Source organism: Zeugodacus cucurbitae, chromosome 3 (genome assembly GCF_028554725.1).
Source record: "Zeugodacus cucurbitae isolate PBARC_wt_2022May chromosome 3, idZeuCucr1.2, whole genome shotgun sequence".
Classification (NCBI taxonomy): Eukaryota; Metazoa; Arthropoda; class Insecta; order Diptera; family Tephritidae; genus Zeugodacus; species Zeugodacus cucurbitae.
This window is the reverse complement of record NC_071668.1, coordinates 32,125,205-32,143,837: the sequence shown is the minus strand read 5'-3', so window position 1 is coordinate 32,143,837 and position 18,633 is coordinate 32,125,205. Positions and strand designations below refer to the sequence as shown.

General features: G+C 34.0%; 1 protein-coding gene across 4 annotated transcripts; it reads right to left on the bottom strand.

Annotated features, from left to right (window-relative positions):
* Positions 1–659: 659 nt before the first annotated feature.
* On the bottom strand, positions 660–16,800 carry LOC105219952 (nuclear receptor coactivator 6). 4 transcript variants are annotated; one of them, XM_054228344.1, is made up of 6 exons: positions 15,661–16,799; positions 12,501–12,684; positions 5,878–12,438; positions 2,779–2,895; positions 2,349–2,714; positions 660–743 (listed from the first exon to the last, which is right to left on the bottom strand). In XM_054228344.1, the coding sequence occupies exons 1-6, from the start codon at positions 15,673–15,675 to the stop codon at positions 688–690; spliced, it is 7,299 nt and encodes a 2,432-aa protein (XP_054084319.1). In that variant the 5' UTR covers positions 15,676–16,799; the 3' UTR covers positions 660–687. The 4 variants fall into 4 exon arrangements, with proteins under 4 accessions (XP_054084319.1, XP_011194615.2, XP_054084318.1 ...); XM_011196313.3 differs by having other exon boundaries at positions 660–749; positions 15,661–16,798; XM_054228343.1 differs by having other exon boundaries at positions 660–749; positions 12,501–12,681; positions 15,661–16,798.
* Positions 16,801–18,633: the final 1,833 nt, after the last annotated feature.

Below are 18,633 nucleotides of genomic sequence, written 5' to 3'. Positions count from 1 at the left end.
ACGAACTATGTCAAAGATATTTTGTAGCTGGTTCTGACTTCTTGGAATAAGATGCTCACCCCAATCTTCTGTGGAATCTTGGATATTTCTTAGAGGTTTCGTACTTGATGAACAATCTACTCCGCCAGAGCGGACAACGCTCTCTGTTGAGATTATCGCTCTAGGTGATAAAGGTTCATGGATAACTTCATCACCACCATAACTTAGTATATTGTTCAGGCACAAATTAAATTCATTGTAATCTGAAAAGCTACTACAATCTAATGGATTCACAGGTGAAATTTCGGATAGCAAATCGTTCTCAACTTCGGATTCCAACCTGCTATTATAAAACATTATATGTTCACGCTCCATGGATTCTAGATCTTCTATATCTTCGATAACCTCTGTATTCGAGGTTGGTGTTGGTAACTTTGTACAGTTAATTTCCTTATTAACACTAAAAGCGCTGAAGTATTCATTGGTTTTAGCACTTATAGCACCAAACGAATTTCTGCGGTCACTTTTATCTTTGTGGTCAACATTTTTCTTACTGTCATAAGTTAAAGCATACATTGAGAATTTATCCTGCGTCTCGGCCAATAAAAAGCAATTTTTACTTTCCAATTCTTCAACTCCGAATTCGCTCAGTTCCATATCGCCATCGTCGCATACATTTAAGATAGTAGCCGAGGCGCAAGATAATGGTCACTTATAATCGCGAGAGTTTCGTCTTCTTCGTCCTTCAGTTAACTGTGCTTCACCTATAACTAAGAAAATTCAATACTTTCATTATTGTTGTAAAATATAAATAATAAATATAATTTCTTTAATGTTATACGATAAACCCTTTTTTTCATTCAAAACGTAAGTATTTTGAACGTTGTACGATGATTTACAAAACAAAACTCAATTATATTGAGATAACTTGAGAGGTTAATATTACTAGTGATAGACTAGTCGGCGAAGAAGTTTTCAAACTGTCAGAACACCACATAACGGACAAGGACAAGAGGTCTCTTTCAATAAAATTGGATTTCTCTGTAGTATGGATAATATGTTTACATTTTATAGTTTCAAATAACATTAGGAAATACTCTGTACTTTTAAATCTTCGTTTTATTATACTCTGAAGCATTGATCAACAGAAACTCGTTGTTTTTTTTTGTTCCTATTTTTTTTTTAAATTTTACTATTCTGGGTACAGATCATTTTAAAGCCATAGAGTGTTGTTTCTTTAAAAGATTGATGAATAAATAAAGTAATTATATACATATATTCTATGTCCTAATATACACAGGTTATTTAAGAAAAGAACTGAATAAAAACAATATTCAGCTTAAAAAAGGAATTTAACCTGAATATCAGTTTATGAATATCATATGCATAGAAATATGTAATTTGATTAAATTCTTAAAAAAATATCAAATCAAAATCTTGTACAATATTTATCGGAACTTTGCTGCGTTAATTACCACTAAAGTTATTTAATCACTTTTAACCATACACCGAAGCAAATTCAAAGCAGTTACCCTAGGGGCTGATATTTAAGCAAGTCGCGTATTATTTATCTTGAAAAAGCTTATTGTCGATTTTCATTCTGAACCGAACCGAACCAAACCACTTTTTGAGTGCTTTTCGAAAAGAATAGAAAACCAATTCAAAAGTTGCAATTACTTGCAAATGTTTTTCAAAATGTTTCAAAATGTTTAAACCTTTTTTTTTTTGGTTTATTTAATATGTTTAAAATATTATCAATTTTCGCCCATCAGACCACGTGAGGTTTAATTGAAAACTTTAAACGCGTATAACTCGAAACTCAATTTTTAAGTCGGTGGACACGATAACTCAAAAAGTTTTGAAGCTAGTTATCTAGTATTATCTAGTTAATGAACATTTTTTTATATTTTTATTACAACTATTTTTTTTGAGCCAATATATGACGAAAGTTTGAAAATAGTTTTTTGGTTAAAATCCTGTCAAAATACAAATTTGAATATTTTCTTTTTTCATTCGTTCATTAACTGTATTTATCTATTTACTATAGAAATATTTTTATTGATTTTTGAATGTACACTAATACGATTCTACTCTGGTGTTGGTCGACTTTTTTACTAAATTTTTTATTAGTGGATTAAAAATTTTATAAACATATATCCGTATATAATATCACCAAAATCACTCGGCCAGTTTATAAGAAAGATCGAATACTAACGACACATTGTTTTTTTTATTTTATCAAAGTTATTAATATTCAGCCCTCAACAAAGAGATGTATGCATAACCCAAATTTGAACGTGGTATTGTATTGTATTTTTTCTTATTGTAGAATTGTAAATAACTTTTTTAATACAAAATTTGAAACTAACCTGCGCTTCTAGTTTTCCTCCGGACTTCAACGACACCCATATTTTCACCTCCATGTACACCGGTTATTTTTGATAACATAGACGCTTTCGCTTGATCTACATTTTGTGCAGACGACGTCGTTGACGGCAATGCAGAACTGTTCGAGCGGCCGTATACATTTTTATGTATACCGGCGTTTGTGCGAACACTACGTCGTGTTCCGATTTTCTCCTCGCTAATGTTATTGTTATTTATTCCGCCTCCACCAGCAAAGGCGGGGTTGGAATTTATATTGCCACGAGTACAATGCGCATTAGACGTGGTCGAAATACCAGCGGAAACATTGTTATCATTAGAATCTCCAGAAGCTGTGATGTTAGACGAATCTAGCAAACAAAGGAAAAGTGATTATCGTTACTTTAAATATTATAATACTTCATTCAATCTTACCATTGATATTTTTAACTGCTCCAGTTGTTGAATTTATTAACGTAGATGTCGCAGATTTCATTTGATTAGTAGGGGAAGACTCGTTTGATACACTTCCAATCGTGTTGAAAGAGGTTTCTAAACGAAATTTTATACTGATATAATCACAACAAAATTTTAATGCAGGGAAATATTATTTATTATATTATGGTACAGTATAATAGTTCTGAATCTCTACTGGTTTCTTGCTGGAAAAGCGTTTCTTAACCAAAAAAACGAGCAGAAACTAGCAGATGATCGTATGAGAGCTGCTGTTGGAAGCTGTTGAATGAATATTTAAATAAGGCAACTTTAAGCATTTGCTTTTATTTTGTTCTTTTTAATAATTTTAATTTTTTTATTAATTTCAATATGTAAAAAATTAAAATCAAATATTCATTAAATACGATGATAACAAAAATTTTTAGTGTTTGGATTATGTAGAATTTGATTTAAACGATAATACACGGGCAAGCGTGCATATACTAAATAATTTATTATTTTTTTTGTTAAAAATATTTAGTTTAAAAGATCATGAATAGCAATTTACTCAATATTATATTGAACTTGCCAAAAACATCACTCAGTTAAGATACAGAGCTAAAGGTTAAACGTTAAACAAGAGCTGTTAAATTTAAAATTACGTCAACTAATCCAAACGATTATTTCAGATCGGTAAATATAATGATGAATCTAATAATTGTATTCATTATATGGAGAGAACGTGAACAAATATTTATTACAAATAACAATTGAAAATGTGTACTCAATTATTACTCAATTCTTATATAAGTATATATATGTAAATATATATGAATAATATATCATTCAGAAATTGGCAAACGAGCAAAGTCCGTCATTCCAAGTATTCCTTTTTTAACAACATTATTTCTTACCTAATGCTAATTGATTTGATCAAATATATATATATTTTAAAATTTTCTGTTAGTATATCAATTTTGTCATTATTTAAGTTGTAGGAAAATATGTAAAAAAAATAATTAATGTTCAAAAAAATATCAAAATTAAAATGCTCAAAAAAACTCATGATTGTTTGATTGTTTTGAACCTATCTTCTTGAATAAAAGCCATCTTTTATAAAAATAGCTGGTAAGTATGGCTGATTGATACTGAGTTTTTTAAGAAGGATAGATCTTATGAGTTAGATAGTTATATAGCTCGTAAAATCATTAACCTTTTCAGATGCGGTTTCTTAAGGCGAGAAAGTCTTCATTGTATTCAGTATTTGGAAGAAAATAAATCGCAATTTCAAATAAAAATGCGACACTTTTATCCTTCACTTAAAAAGATATAATTTGGAACATAACAAAATATGTATTGTTTGTTGTTGTGGAAAAAACCATTTAGCTATTCAAGATATGGAATGTGTGGGTTTCACATTTTTATTTTATATAAAAGATGGCACCTGAATGCAATTAGGATTTCGTAGAGATTTACCGATATTTTCGTAAGAAGTTCACGTAAGTGAGGAAAGTTTCACTTGGGAGTGGCCAGGAACGATTCTTTTGCATGTGGCTCAAGCAGCTCACGACTTCAGGTCTTGGTCTAAGACCTCTGGGTAGCCAACAAACATCCGTTCGGAGGCAAGCTAAAATGAGAAGGCGAATCCCGCTTATGCGGTTGTGCGTAGGGTTTGGGACCCACCACATAAAAAAAAAAACCCCAATGAAAACGAAACAACAGCCTCGGATGAGAGACCCCAATTTTGGTGACGACCCCTGCAAAAGTATTAAAGACTACGATTTAAGACGCACGAAAAGGAGTTGTCTCTATGCCGCTATGAGCAACACCAAAAGCTTCGTCAGGATCGGGAAGGACCTCTCCGAACCATTCGATACTAGCTAAATAGAGAAGGTACAATCTTCTATAAGAGTGTACAGCTGCTGGCGTACGCCGATGATATTGATATCATTGGAAACAACATCCGTGCCGATAGTTCTGCTTTCTGCAAACTGGATAGGAAAGCGAAGCGTATGGGTCTGGTGGTGAACGAGGACAAGACGAATCATCTCCTGTCATCAAGCAAACAGTCAGCGCATTTGCGTATTGACTTCCACTTCACTGTTGACAGTCATAACTTTGAAGTTGTAGATAATTTCGTATACCTAGGCACCAGTATCAACACCAATAATAATGTCAGCCTTGAAATCCAACGCAAAATCACTCTTGCCAACAGGTGTTACTATGGGCCGATTAGGCAATCGGAAAGTATAAACCAAACGACGAACAAAAACCAAACTCTACAAGTCCCTCATCATTCCCGTCCTACTTTATGGTGCAGAAGCGTGGATGATGTCAACATCCGATGAGACGGCACTAGGAGTTTTCGAGAGAAAGGTTTTGCGGAAGATTTATGGTCCTATTTACATTGGCAACGGCGAATACCGCACACAATGGAATGATGAGCTGTATGTGTTATTCGACGACGTATACATAGTTCAGCAAATAAAGAAACAGCGGCTACGATGGCTAGGTTATGTTGTTCGAATGAACGAAATTATTCCAGCTCTGAAAGTGTTCGATGCAGAAACCGCTGGTGGAAGCCGAGGAAGAGGAAGACCTCCACTCCGTTGGAAGGACCAGGTGGAGAAGGACCTAACTTCACTTGGTATAACCAATTGGCGATAAACTGCCAAAGCGAGGATAAAATGGCGCTCTGTTGTGGACTCGGCTATAACCGCGTAGGCGGTGTCTACGCCATCAAGAAGAAGAAGCACTGAGGTTCTCATATTGGAAACATGATGATTTGTGTTAAGTCCAATGCAATTTAAAATGGCAATGGCATATTAACCTACTGTTAAAATTTAAAAATAGAATACATTTATTTAGCTATATTTAGTTGTTTATCTGTACCTTAGAATCTGAAAACGAATTGAAGTATAATTTAATCGCAGTTTTTATATAAAATAGTTATTTATCGTTAGAGTGAAAAATGGTTTTATATTGAATTCATATTCTTTCTATGAATTCATTAACTTATGAGAACATGAACATATTTATAATTTAGGGATACAATTGAAAATATATTTCTGTAAATTGAAAGTGTTGAATTTTACTTACTATTTGGAGGTATTATTGCCCGACTATTGCGAGTGGTTTTTTCCATGTTGGATGTATTGCAGAAATCAATTTTTCCTGATGATGGTAAATTCACTAAAGTTGCTTGAATAGCGGTTTCAGCAGTGCTAAAGTTAGCAACATTGCCAGCCTTTGAATTTCTTACTTTTTCGGCCACTTCAATCAGGGGTTCATCAGAGTCAGAAGATTCCTCACACTTTCTGCTGCAGTTGCTTTTTGAATTATCCTGTACTTCATTTGCTGAAGACAAATTATTCATACTCCTATCATTACCATCAACTGCAAGATTGGTTGTAGCACAAATTGTACTTCCTGTTCGCAAACGCTTTTCTTCACTACATTCAGTTATTTGCGAGTTATTAGCGCTAATATCTGATTCTTGACGCTTACGCTTATTGCCTGCACCAAGTTGAGTCTCACTACCAGCTCCTGTCACGTTCAATTGTGGGCTGACACTATCATTTAAAGATGCTCGCGTTGTGTTGAGTTGTTTATTGGTAGCAGCCGTATTTGAATTTGTTTCATTCGCTGTTGGCAACATTGTTGGACTTGATTTAGTTACATCCAAGGGACTTTCTAATCGACTACTAGCACGCGTGCGAATTCGATTACATTCAATTTCGCTTTGCGTTGGTATTTCAATGGAAATAGGAGGATAAATAGAATTCGATCGTTGTGACTGAATATTTAATTCACCGCCTTGTTTTTTAGCTTCAAATTTCATCCTGCTTCCTTCAACAGATGCCAGCTTTTCATTGGTTTTGACATTTCTGGAACAAATTGGTTTTTCAACATTTAACTCTGTATTATATTTATTATCTAATACACTATTTTCATCTGTGTATTGTGAAGAGCTCTTATCCTTAATGATTTCTTTCGATAATTTATTTTCAGTATTATCTGTTGAAATTTTGTCAATATGTTCTGATAACACTCCATTTATAGTTGATTCGATTTTGGATGAAGAAATCGCAGTTTTAACATTTGCAATTGATTTAGGACTAACTGTGCTAACGATAGTTGATGCGTTTTGGTGAATTTCCGAACAATCTTCATTAAATCCTTCCATTCTGGCCAAAGCCTTTTCAATTTCGTCATCTGCATAATCCATCAAATTATCTTTTAATTGCGGTTTCAAGTTTATTTCGGCTTTATTTTCCTCATTAATATTTTTGGTAAGATCTAGATTTTCCTTTTTGTCGTTTTTCATCAACATTTTCACATCACTAGATGTTGCTGCAGACTTTTCGTTGCTTACAATACCACCACTGCTAATTAGCTGCTGCTGAGTTGGACTGCTAGACGATTGTTGATGCGGACTTTTTTCAGATAACGCATCCATTGACTCAATACCACTGTCTTCTCCGGTGCCATTACCATTGCCATGACCAGGCGTTCCGCTTCCGTTACTTGCCGGCGAATTTCGGAGCGTCACATTAATTGGAACAGGTGACGAAGTACCAACTACATTTCTTTGATTACTTGAAACAACCACGTTGTTAACGCCTACGGTGCCATTGATGACAGTAATAGGAATAGCCGAAACAGATTCACTTTGCAGATTTTCTTGCGATTGACTCTTAAAACCGACAATTGTACTCGCTAATGTTGTTGGTACATTCGAAGTAGATATTTTTACTTCTGTATTTGCAATGTTTTCTGCTGTTGGTTGTGTTGTAACACTTTCGGATTTGACAACTAGGTCACCTTGTTCGGCGGCCGATTTCGATATTGTAACTCGTTTTAGCGTTGTTGCGCTTGGTAGCATAGTCGCCACAGCTACAATTGTTTGCTGAGATGATTGACTTTCACTAAGAGCTCCAAATTGAGTTGGATTCTGCAACTGTTTTTGCTGATGTTTTTGAAGTTGCAGTTGCTGCACAGCTGTTATGTAAGATGGTGGTTTGTGATTTTTTGTCAGTGGTTTGCCCCCACCAACACCAACAGGTGTAATTGTGGCTGCTGTCTTTAAGTTCATTGTATTTATAACACGATTTCCCACATTTACAGAATTGTCGCTGGAACAAGCTATTATATTATTGTTAGGTAGTGCGTTCACAGTTATGCTAGCAGGTAAGCTTGATGGTACTTTAGAAGTTTGTGACAGTTGATGTGACGTATGCTTTTGGTATTGCGCTTGATGCAACACTTGTGGTGGAAACGGTAGAGTACCCACATTAGTCGAACCAATTATTATATTTTTATTGTCATTTAAGCTACTGCCGCTCTTTGCATCAAGCGATTTAATTGCACTTATTGTGAGCCCATTCTTGTTACCCAAGAAGGAAGGCGTTGTCATTGACGTCGCTGACGATGTAAGTTCACTATTGGAAATTTGCAATGTTGGCAGACGTGTTGATGTCATTAATGTCACAGAGTTGTTACCGCTTCCACTGCAACTAAAGATTGAAGATGTGGTGGTTGGGGAGATGTACAATTGTTGTGTTTTTTCATGAGTCATAATCTCTGTACAATCATCAGGTATTTGTGATGTCTGCATTTGTGACTGTTTACTAGTGGCACATTTCGAACCAACATCTTCACCATCTCCACTCGATACGAATGAAGATGTATTTGGCAAACTCTGTGGCTTCTTACGATCTTTTCGACTACTTTTAATCACAATTGAGTTTTTGCCACCCCTTAGACTGATGTGTAATGGGGGTACTCGTGGTTCATCGGTTGTACTATTCGGACTAACATTTGCAGCTATTTGCGGTTGCGTAAAATCTGTGAAGGCAATCGATTGATGTTGTACAAGAGAAGGGTGTTCTAACTGACTCTGTGCCTGTGGTGAAGGAACCGATAAAAGTGTTGCATTTTGGTTTATATTTTTGTTATGCAAAACACTATTATTACTTTGATTTGATACGCTTAACGCGCTCGAGGTCGGAATTTCCGAAACTGTAGGCTTTGGTGAAGCTACAATAGAAACATCTACTTTATAGGCAGGAGGCACTGGTTCCTTCTTTTCCAACTTTAAACGTAATTTTATTTTCTCATTATTATTATACATTTCCGATGTTCGTGAAGTTGCTAATATGGGTATAGGTTCTGGCAACGTAGTTGAAGGTGTTGTATTCGTACATGATAATGCAGCAACAACCTTCGATTTAGGATTTGCTTTTGTTCTTTTCGGTTTTGTAGCTCCTGAGATGGCGTTTGTTTCTTGCCTTTTCTCTTTTAAATTATTCTGTTGTTTTTCACGTAACGTATTTGACTTTGATTTCTTTTGTAGAACATGAGTAGCCGCAGATGTCGTTCCTGTGGTTAAATTTGTAATTGGTGATTTAATCGTTCCGTAATCCTTAATATTGTTAAGAGAAGTAACTGATTTGTTATGCATATAACTGCCATCGCGTTTAGCATGATTTATACTTCGACAGGATTTGTTGGAAAGTAAGGAATCTCGTGAGCGTTCTGTATCACTTCCCGCTCCAGGTATGATCCCGTTATTTTGTTCATTGGCTGAAATTTTTGACACGGAGGTTCCACATGAATTTGAATCATCCTCTAAAAATAAAGTATTTGGTAGACTTTCCGTAGACTGATTACAACTAAAGGTGTCAATCATTGACGACACTGCTCGTGGTTTCTTCGACATAGAACTCATGTGCTGAGTTTCCTGTTCTGCCTCTGTTTCGCTATCATCACTTTGCATTGGTTCCATTACACCGGTTAGAGGATTTATTAGAAATTGCTTCTGAGTAGATGAAGAATCCTCTCCTCTTCCGCTTGGTTTACTTCTATGAAACGTAAACTGCTCTTGCAAATGTTGATTTTGATGTTGCATTAGTTGTACAGAATGGGATATGTCTTGAGGTAACTGCATTTTCAGATTAGATGCATTATTTAGCATAAACACATTGTCTTCCTGTTTAAATCGATTTTGCATAACCTGAACCCGTGATTGAATATTATTTAGCTGTAGCTGCAACTGATTTTGTTGAGTGGCCACTATTGTGTCGTCACCAATAAAAGTAGATTGATTTTGCATGTTTTGTGGTATTTGCCCATTTTGTTCAAAGTGCATTGGATTAAGACCAAGTGTGACATTTGGTGGCAAATGTGCTGTTTCTGTATCTAAAAGCGATGACGCTGCAGCTGCTGTCTCATCAATATCTACACCTACGGCAGATAAATTCTCCTCAATAAGATCCAAGTCTAGATCTTTTGCATCTTGCAAAAGTGATTCCAATTCATTTTTGTCATCCAAACTTAGAGCTGAATCTAAATCACAGTTTAATGTTGGTAACAAAGCATCAAGATCATTTGTTGTTAAAGCTTCAAAATCTGACAAGGTTATCAAAGGATCTGATAATACACTAGGCGCTGCAACATTATCCACTCCCACCATTCTCCCAATTGTATCCCCTGCTGGACTCGATAAGTTATTGTTTAATTGCTGTTTCTGCAAATCTTCCTTCAATGGCTGTGATTGATGATTATTAATTTGTTGTTGTTGTAAATTGTATTGCATTTGGTAACGATCAAACTCCTGGAAACTACTTTTAGTTTCAGAATCCATTTGTTTGTTAACTACTGGCCAACGTGTTGTCGCGTTAGTTGTCTGATTATAATCAGGTGGTGGAGGTATTGCATTTGTCAAAGAGGCACTGCTACCAGTAGTCGATCTCGCTCCGGGTAAAGACGACGCTAAAGGTACTTGTTGGTTTTGATGAACATTAACACTGTTGGATGACGGCGATGCAGATGGAGGTAATATCATCGACGTTTGCTGTTGTTGTAATTGATTATGTTGTTGCTGCAGTTGTAACAGATTCGATTGCTGTTGACCAATATGCTTATGTGCATGTGGCGTATGAGAGTGAGGTGATTGCACTGGTGTTGTGGAAGGCGACAGCATTTGCTGTTGATGTGGTCCCATTAGTGGACTATGCATCGAATGGTGGCTGGAGGCAGGTGAATGTGACGTCGCAGGTGACATGCCACCTGAGGAAAGAAACGGATGGACTTGTTGAGGTTGTTGCTGCACAGTCATTTGTCCTGGCATTACGCCTACAGGACGAGCCTGTCGTATATTTGGTGTTTGCTGTTGATGTAAATTTGACAACATCATTCCACCAACACCATTCTGCTGAGGGGCCTGATTATTATGTATTATTTGAGATTGCTGGAACGATTGTTGTTGTTGCATGAAACGTTGCGATGGATGCGGTGAAGAACCTGGAATCGAAACAACAGCTGCCTGCAACTGTTGCTGGCGTTGTTGCTGCAAGAAAGCATTTTGTTGGGACGCGATATGCTGGGACTGAAAGTTTGATTGCATTTGCTGATGCCCAAATAAATTGTTTCCAGGACTTGTCATCATTTGTTGTGGTTGTTGTTGCTGTAAGTTTCTCATGTTGCTATTAACGCCGGGTGATAAAGACATTCCTATTGCAGAAGATGTAACCATCAAAGGGTTTTCCGAATGTAACAATTGTGTTTGCTGTTGTTGTTGTTGAACTTGTTTGTGGTCCAGCAATGTATCATTAAGTGTAGATTGTGTTCGCATTGGTGAACCCATTAACTGTTGATGTTGCTGGTTCGCTAATTGTAACGGCGACGATTGCTGTTGCGTCAAAGGAGTTTGAGGCGATAATTTCACTTGATTTGTACCCGTATTGCCATCATTTTGCAATAAATTTACAAGTAGGGGAGAAGAAATTGCAATATTATTGTTGATAGGCGTCGTAGAATTATTTGCTGGAGAATTCGCAACTGGTGGTCCTCCCATGTTTTTTTGCAAAAAATTTTGCACTGGTTTTTTTATTTGTGTGACAGGTTTGTTTATAACATTTGATGTTGCTGTTCCCATACCCGGATATGGAGGAGGTGGAGGTTGCAAAAACTGTGATTTATTCCCTCCTATTAAAGAAGTTGAAGGCAAAAGTTCCACGTTGGGAGAATTTTTTATAACTTTTAGTGGGACATTAGGCGACGTTACCAAACCACTTGCAAGCTCCATTGGTCCGTTTTGTGGAATTTGTAAAGACTGTGTACCACTTGTTGAATATGCTTGATTCGAATTTACTAGACCACTATTCAGTGCATTTTCCCGGCCTTGTAAAACACGAGCTTGTCTCATACTAACAAATGGATAGTCCCTATTATTGGACACGCTATTTAAACTTGAAGGTATTGGTGGAACTGGAACTTTTCCATCCATAGGACAAACCGTGTTTGGCGGTTTGAATAGTGGTGGGCCCTGAATTAATGGTCGTTGCAGGTTTGGATTTTGATGATGTTGTTTTTGTAGAAGAGCTTGTGCTGCACTACTTGTACTAGGCCCTCCCAACAGCATATTACGCCTTTCCTGTACTTGCTGATGTTGCTGAACTTGTGATGACGAAAGGACATGTTTGGTGGCAAGGTTGGTATTTTGTACAGGTATGCGACATTGCATTTGTGATTGCATAAATGTGCCACTTGTTAACTGCTCGCTAAGAGACCCGATCGCACTGCCCCCCGCGTCCAACAATTGTGTAAAACCGCCCAACGCCTCACCCGTTCGATTCATTGAACTTTCCACGTCATTATCTAAACGAAAAGACATTATAAAGAATCATTATAATAATATCATTTTAATATTTCCTACTTACCAATGGTTTTTAAATTGATCTCCTGGCCGGGTAATTTGATGGATATCACAGAGTCGCCATCCAACTGCACAGACATAATACCGAGAGCATGGAGGGCTGGATTGCCCTCCGCTGCCATCTGGCGTAACCGTTGCGCCGCATCCTTCGGGATTTGCACTGTTATCCGCACGCACGATTCAATCTGCTATAAATTAAAAAGTACAAATAATTATTTAATAATTTTATAATTTAATTATGTAAATGCTAACAAATACAAACATTTCTTAATAGTTAAACAAATAAATATTTACTTTGAAAGAAATTGCTGTTTAGTAAAATTTATGCCTATAATTGTAAAATTAAAGGAAAACTAATTCTTAGAAAACTGTTTTTTTTTTTTTTTTCAAATAAGCTTGACCATATGTACACTGTCTAACTGAAGTAATAAAGTTAAGTGAATACGTACAAAATTCGTGTTTAAGAAAAAATTACAGCTTTCTAATTTATCTTTTACGTTTCTCTAGTGGTCTTTAAAGGACTTAAGTTCTAATTGTTTACTCTTATATTGGGCAGGTATTTTCTCAATGAAAGAAAAAGTAAATTAAAATATTTTCCAAATAATAGATATATTGTCACCAAAGTACTGAGGCCTGAGACATACCTATATTCGTAAAAAATAATTGTATGAAAATATTTGCAGTTTATTTTATTAATCCTACTTATGATAAAAAATAGAATTGAATGCATAACAATGGAAATGAAAAACGGCAAAAATCTAATTTTAAGACATGGAAATTTGTTCACCCGCTGTCGCTTGCTAAGTAAGCAGTCATCTATACTACTATTATAAAGAGGAAAGATTTGTATGTATGTTTGTAATGAATAAACTCAAAAACTAGAATCTCAACTTTCTGAAAATAGTCCCCAGGCGAGGGTATCAAAAAAATTCCGTGATGGAGAATCTTAATCTGAAACTGAAAATAGCTGCTTGCTGAATAAAATTTCAAAATATCCCAAGAACGCACTTAAGAGTCGAGTATGTAGCGTGTGCAGCGGCTTGAAGAACAAAATATTAGAGATATACAAGCTTGAACTAGGCCGTCAATCTCTGAGCGTTCCCAACGCCTTCATAGTCAGAGAGAAAGACATCGAACACCAAAGACTAGTGGTCGTATTCAAGTTTTAGCTCATAGCAAATAAAATATAATTTCATGTTTGAATTTTCCTCATTTTACATATGTATGTATAGAAGTATGTAAAAACTTATAACTTTTGAAATGTTTGTTTAAACCCGTGCGAAGCCGGAGCGGTCTGCAAGTATTAGAAAATACAAATAAATATCTATCTAAAAAAAATTAATTGTGTTTTTAAGGTAACAAAGGCATATAAACGAATAAACCAACTTCTCACATATTTTCTATAGACCTCGACTAAAATCCTGGCTTTCTGTTAAATAGATTCAGAAAATACTTTTAGGTTTTCCAAGTTTTAATAAAACATATCGAACTTAATTTTTATAAACATCTTTAAAATCTGCCAAGTTAAAAGTAATATTTTTTATGTTCTTTAACCAGAATGGACTAATTTTTCTTTTCAGAAATTACTTTGCAACTCTAATGATATTACACTAATTTGTATTATAAATACCAAATCAAAACAAAGTCTAGCTGTTATTATGTATCTATGTAACTGATCTGTTGTTTTAAAATACCACTTCGAAATTTCTTAATGCAACGAAAGTAAAAAAAAAGTAAAAAATGTTGCTATAAAAATTTCCGTCATATTTAAGAATTTATTTACAATCATTGAGAATAGAAATGTGTAAGATAATTTGGTAACTACACTGTTCCTATGACTTATCAAACGTATCTTTTTGAAATGGCGCGTCAATTTAGCTTCAAATTCATTTAGGTAATTTATTCGCTTTTTACCTAGCTACATTATGTAATGTATGTTGTTTATTTATGTATTGGATGAAATGAAAATCTGTGGCGTCAATGATCCTTAAACAAAATCAAAAAAATCTAAGCTATTAATATTTAATAAATATTTCTGGTTTTAAATATTTTTTTTTTTAAATATTGATAAATATGTCTATGTTTAATTGTTATATTTAAAAACGTAACAGCCTAATTTTTTTTACAGCTCACCCATGTCAAATAAGGACAAATATACTAAAAGTGGATTACTAACTGGAAAAATTAAAATCCAGATGGAATTCTTTCTCCTATATTAAAATTTAAGCTTTCATAATTTTACGTAATACGTTTACCATTATTAGCTAAATAGATAGAGCTTAAATGTTTATATGAATAATATATTTTTTTAAACAAATTTATACATTACATCCTTAGAAAATTTAATTTGGAAAATTTAAATACAAAATTATTTAATTTATTCTTCAATTGGTGTACACGAAAACATACATACATTTGAAAACAATGATGAGTTTATATTTTCGTATAAGCATATGTATTTATATTTTGATTACGTATAAATCTAAACAGAAAATTTTACGTGCCTCACCCATTTTATAATTTACTGATCAAATAAAATATAAGTTGTAGGATAATATTTTCATAAATGCATGGCGAAATACTAAAATAAGAAGAGATGAAAATACTAGTTTGACATTTGAGGTTTTCCTTTCTTATTCTAGTATCCACTTCATAATTTCCAATATTCCAATTGTTCCACACAACGATAATAGAAAGTGTATTCGAGAAATGTTATATTAAAGAATCACATTCGAAATAAAATTATGAGATTACAAATATAAATCTCTATAATAAAAAAAAAAATATTAAAAGCACTGTCTTCGTTTTAAACATCCATAGTTTAATTTCATTGGAAAGTTGAAGCAATGGAAAATAAGCGTTTTCGTCTACTATTACTATGTCCGCCATTTTAGTTGAGGTTCTTTGACAGATTTTGTTCGTAAAATAGACAGAAGAAGCGAGAAATCATATATACTCAAGTTACCGTATGTAACGAATATTAAAGAAAAGAAGAGATTCGATAACGCACAAAATAGGCGAAAGCAATTGTAAGGTAGAGCTGCCATTAGATTAACATTTTAGGTATCTATATTTTCAACTATAATCATATGGTAAATTGTTATTGTCATTATTATACCCAAGATGATATATAATGCATTAAGTTCTCCAAAATATATTCTCACCTGTTTAAGTTGCATATCATCACACGACAATCACACTAGGCAGAGGTTTAAAAATTAAGAGTGATAATTGCAATATAACATCTATTATTTTAAGTGTAAAAAGTACAACTTGTATTTTTATGGGTATTCTGAATCCCCTTCACTTCTTAGTACACCACTTTTATTATTATTTGTAAATTACTTGAAATAAACTTTGCAACAAATCACATAAAGTTTCCTCCTTTCTTGATGCATGTTTGCACTTCACACACTTTTTTCTAGGCATTTGCGTTTTTTACTTAATAGTTTAATATATTATTTTTCATTATTTTACATCACCAATTAACCGATACATCTATAAACCAGCATTGTCATCTTTTGATCAAAATAAAATAATATCCCAAAAAGGGAAACAGGACCAATGTATTGCATTACACATTTATATATATATGTACATATATCAGCCAAAAGTTTTATAGCACATATGTATATGTAAGTGTAGACTTATTATCTTGCCGAAGTAATTATGAGAATATGTTATTTTACACCAATAAAAAAATACACGGAAATATTGTTCAATTTACACTTTTAAAATGTTTTTCGACATCCTCCACGTTGGTTTGTCTTCCAACAGATATCAAGGAATTGCCACACCACCACTTATCAATGGCGCCGCCTTTCATGGAGTTTCACTACGAAGCGTTCTCGCTTAATAATTTGTGCAACCAACCAATCGCTTACAATTCTTGTTATTTTCTTTAATATATTTTCACTCAGTAAAGTAATTCTAATTAACCGTAATTTTAATAGGGTAATAGTTTATATCAAGACCTTAGGGTGCCGTTTGTCTCTGAGCTTTGTCTGATATTTGACATTCTCAATAATTGTATCAACATTTATACACAAATTCACGCAGAACCGATGTAATAACGAATGAATGAACGAGTACCACTTTGCAAAACGACAAATTGCTTATACGATACTCATATATCGTCACTATATTCACATCCTCATAATTATTACATTATTTTTACGATTTAACAATAAGTGATTAGTTAATTATTGCATTCGCACACCGATTTACAAAAATATTCGTCCACTAAACTTTTCGATCACAATAACAACCGCCATTTGCATTCACTTTCCAAACGATTTTGGAAAAAGAAAATTGTATTGGAATGAATTTTCCAGTACAGGTTTCCCTACTCTGGAACAAATATAGTGATGCCATCGTACTGCAAAATTTAGAAAATTTGTAGTTCTTACTTAAAATGATTGCAGGTATATGTTACTATATTAAACTCCATACATCAGCATAAAGAATATTTATTTTTAACCGCATAAAAAATTCTAAAACGAACAAGAAAATTAAATCACTGAGTGTGATAAAATATTGGGAGAATATTGAAAAACCTAAGATCGTATATAGATGCCAACATTAAATTAACCAAATATTTCACGGACAATTCCAATAATTTTTTAATCATAACTAATTAAAATTAAATGCTTTCAAAATATATTGTTATAATATTGTTTTAAGCTATTTAAATATTCGCAATGGTAAAAATAAATCAAATGTCAAATTATTGTAAAAAATTACTATTCAAATATTTTTTAATGCTTTTAGTTTGAAATAAAAACTTATTGATTGAAGAAAACCCTACCGATTCTGCTCAAAATAATAACTGTCATTGATTGCGTTATAGTAAAGCCTATAGAAAACATTATCCAATAACTCAATCAAACAAGCAGCACTTTCCGTGCAACCCTGCGCTAAAATATCCATTTTATCATGCGAAGAGGTGTTGCACCATTTTCTTTGGTGAAAAAAGTTAAAAAATATTTCTTTTTATGTTCTTTTTGACAATAATTTATCATTTGATCAATTTTTACCATTGTGAATGGGCTACATAAATAAAACAAAATCTGGTAGCGCCAACGCTCTCTTGTACGAATTCAACTGGATAACTTTGTTGTTGCTTTCACAGTTTTTACAAAACGCGCATCACTTTAATTTTGGTTATTTAATAAACTAGGTTATCTAAATGGCACCGTAAAATATTATGATATTGCATAGCATACAAATGTTCATCTATAACAACAAGGTCTCCATCTCCTTCGACAGAAATATAGGTTCATACCATCACCGAAATTTACAGTTGTCGTACTATTTCTTTGGTTTAAGACTACATATAGACAAATACGTAATATTGCTAACATACCAAATACATCTCATACGGTAATCAGTAATTATTCATAATGCATAAATTTTTCAGTAAGGGTTTCAAGTCCGCGGCCGTTTTCCTTAAAATTATTGCGCGCCTGTTTAAAAACTTTAAATAATTCAATTTCTGTCTGTCTACATTTTAAGCAAGACCAACGCAAACCCTTATCATCAAGAATCCCTGCAAGACAGGTACCGCCGAATTATTCCGTGAAAGGCCAGGGAGCGGTACTAGCAGTTTCAATGAAAGTTTCTATGCGATTCTTAAGAGTGAATTGACGAAAGTACCCGAAACTCTTGAGTACGTGTGATCGTTCATCCCTTTCTTGCACATTACATTCATCATTTAGCAATTTATATATACCTCTTGCACAATTCGGGGAATGATCTTGGTACAATCACGGATGAAAGACCCAAAACTGTGAACCAAAACTACATGTGCACTTTCAGTACAGTTCTTGGTACATTCACGGATGAAAGACCCAAAACTGTGAACCAAAACTATATGTGCACTTTCAGTACAGTTCTTGGTACAAACACGAATGAAAGACCCAAAACTGCGAACGAAAACTCCACGTGCACTTTCAGTACTGCGACCCACAATTTTCGGTTAGTCCTACCAAAACCCCAAATGAGAATTTACTAACAAAATCATTAATTATACTACATATTTATTAAAAATATCATGTCATTTAGGTGTTTATTATTATATTTACTTTATACATATATTATCGTACTACACTATATACATATGTATAAAGAATTGAATA

Bases quoted from the DNA above. Each gene is read 5' to 3' on its own strand.
- LOC105219952 (XM_011196313.3), bottom strand. The intron at 2,896-5,877 runs GTAAGTAAAATT...AATTTCGTTTAG, and splicing joins GGCAATAATACCTCCAAATA to AAACCTCTTTCAACACGATT. The intron at 2,715-2,778 runs GTAAGATTGAAT...TTTGTTTGCTAG, and splicing joins AGCAGTTAAAAATATCAATG to ATTCGTCTAACATCACAGCT.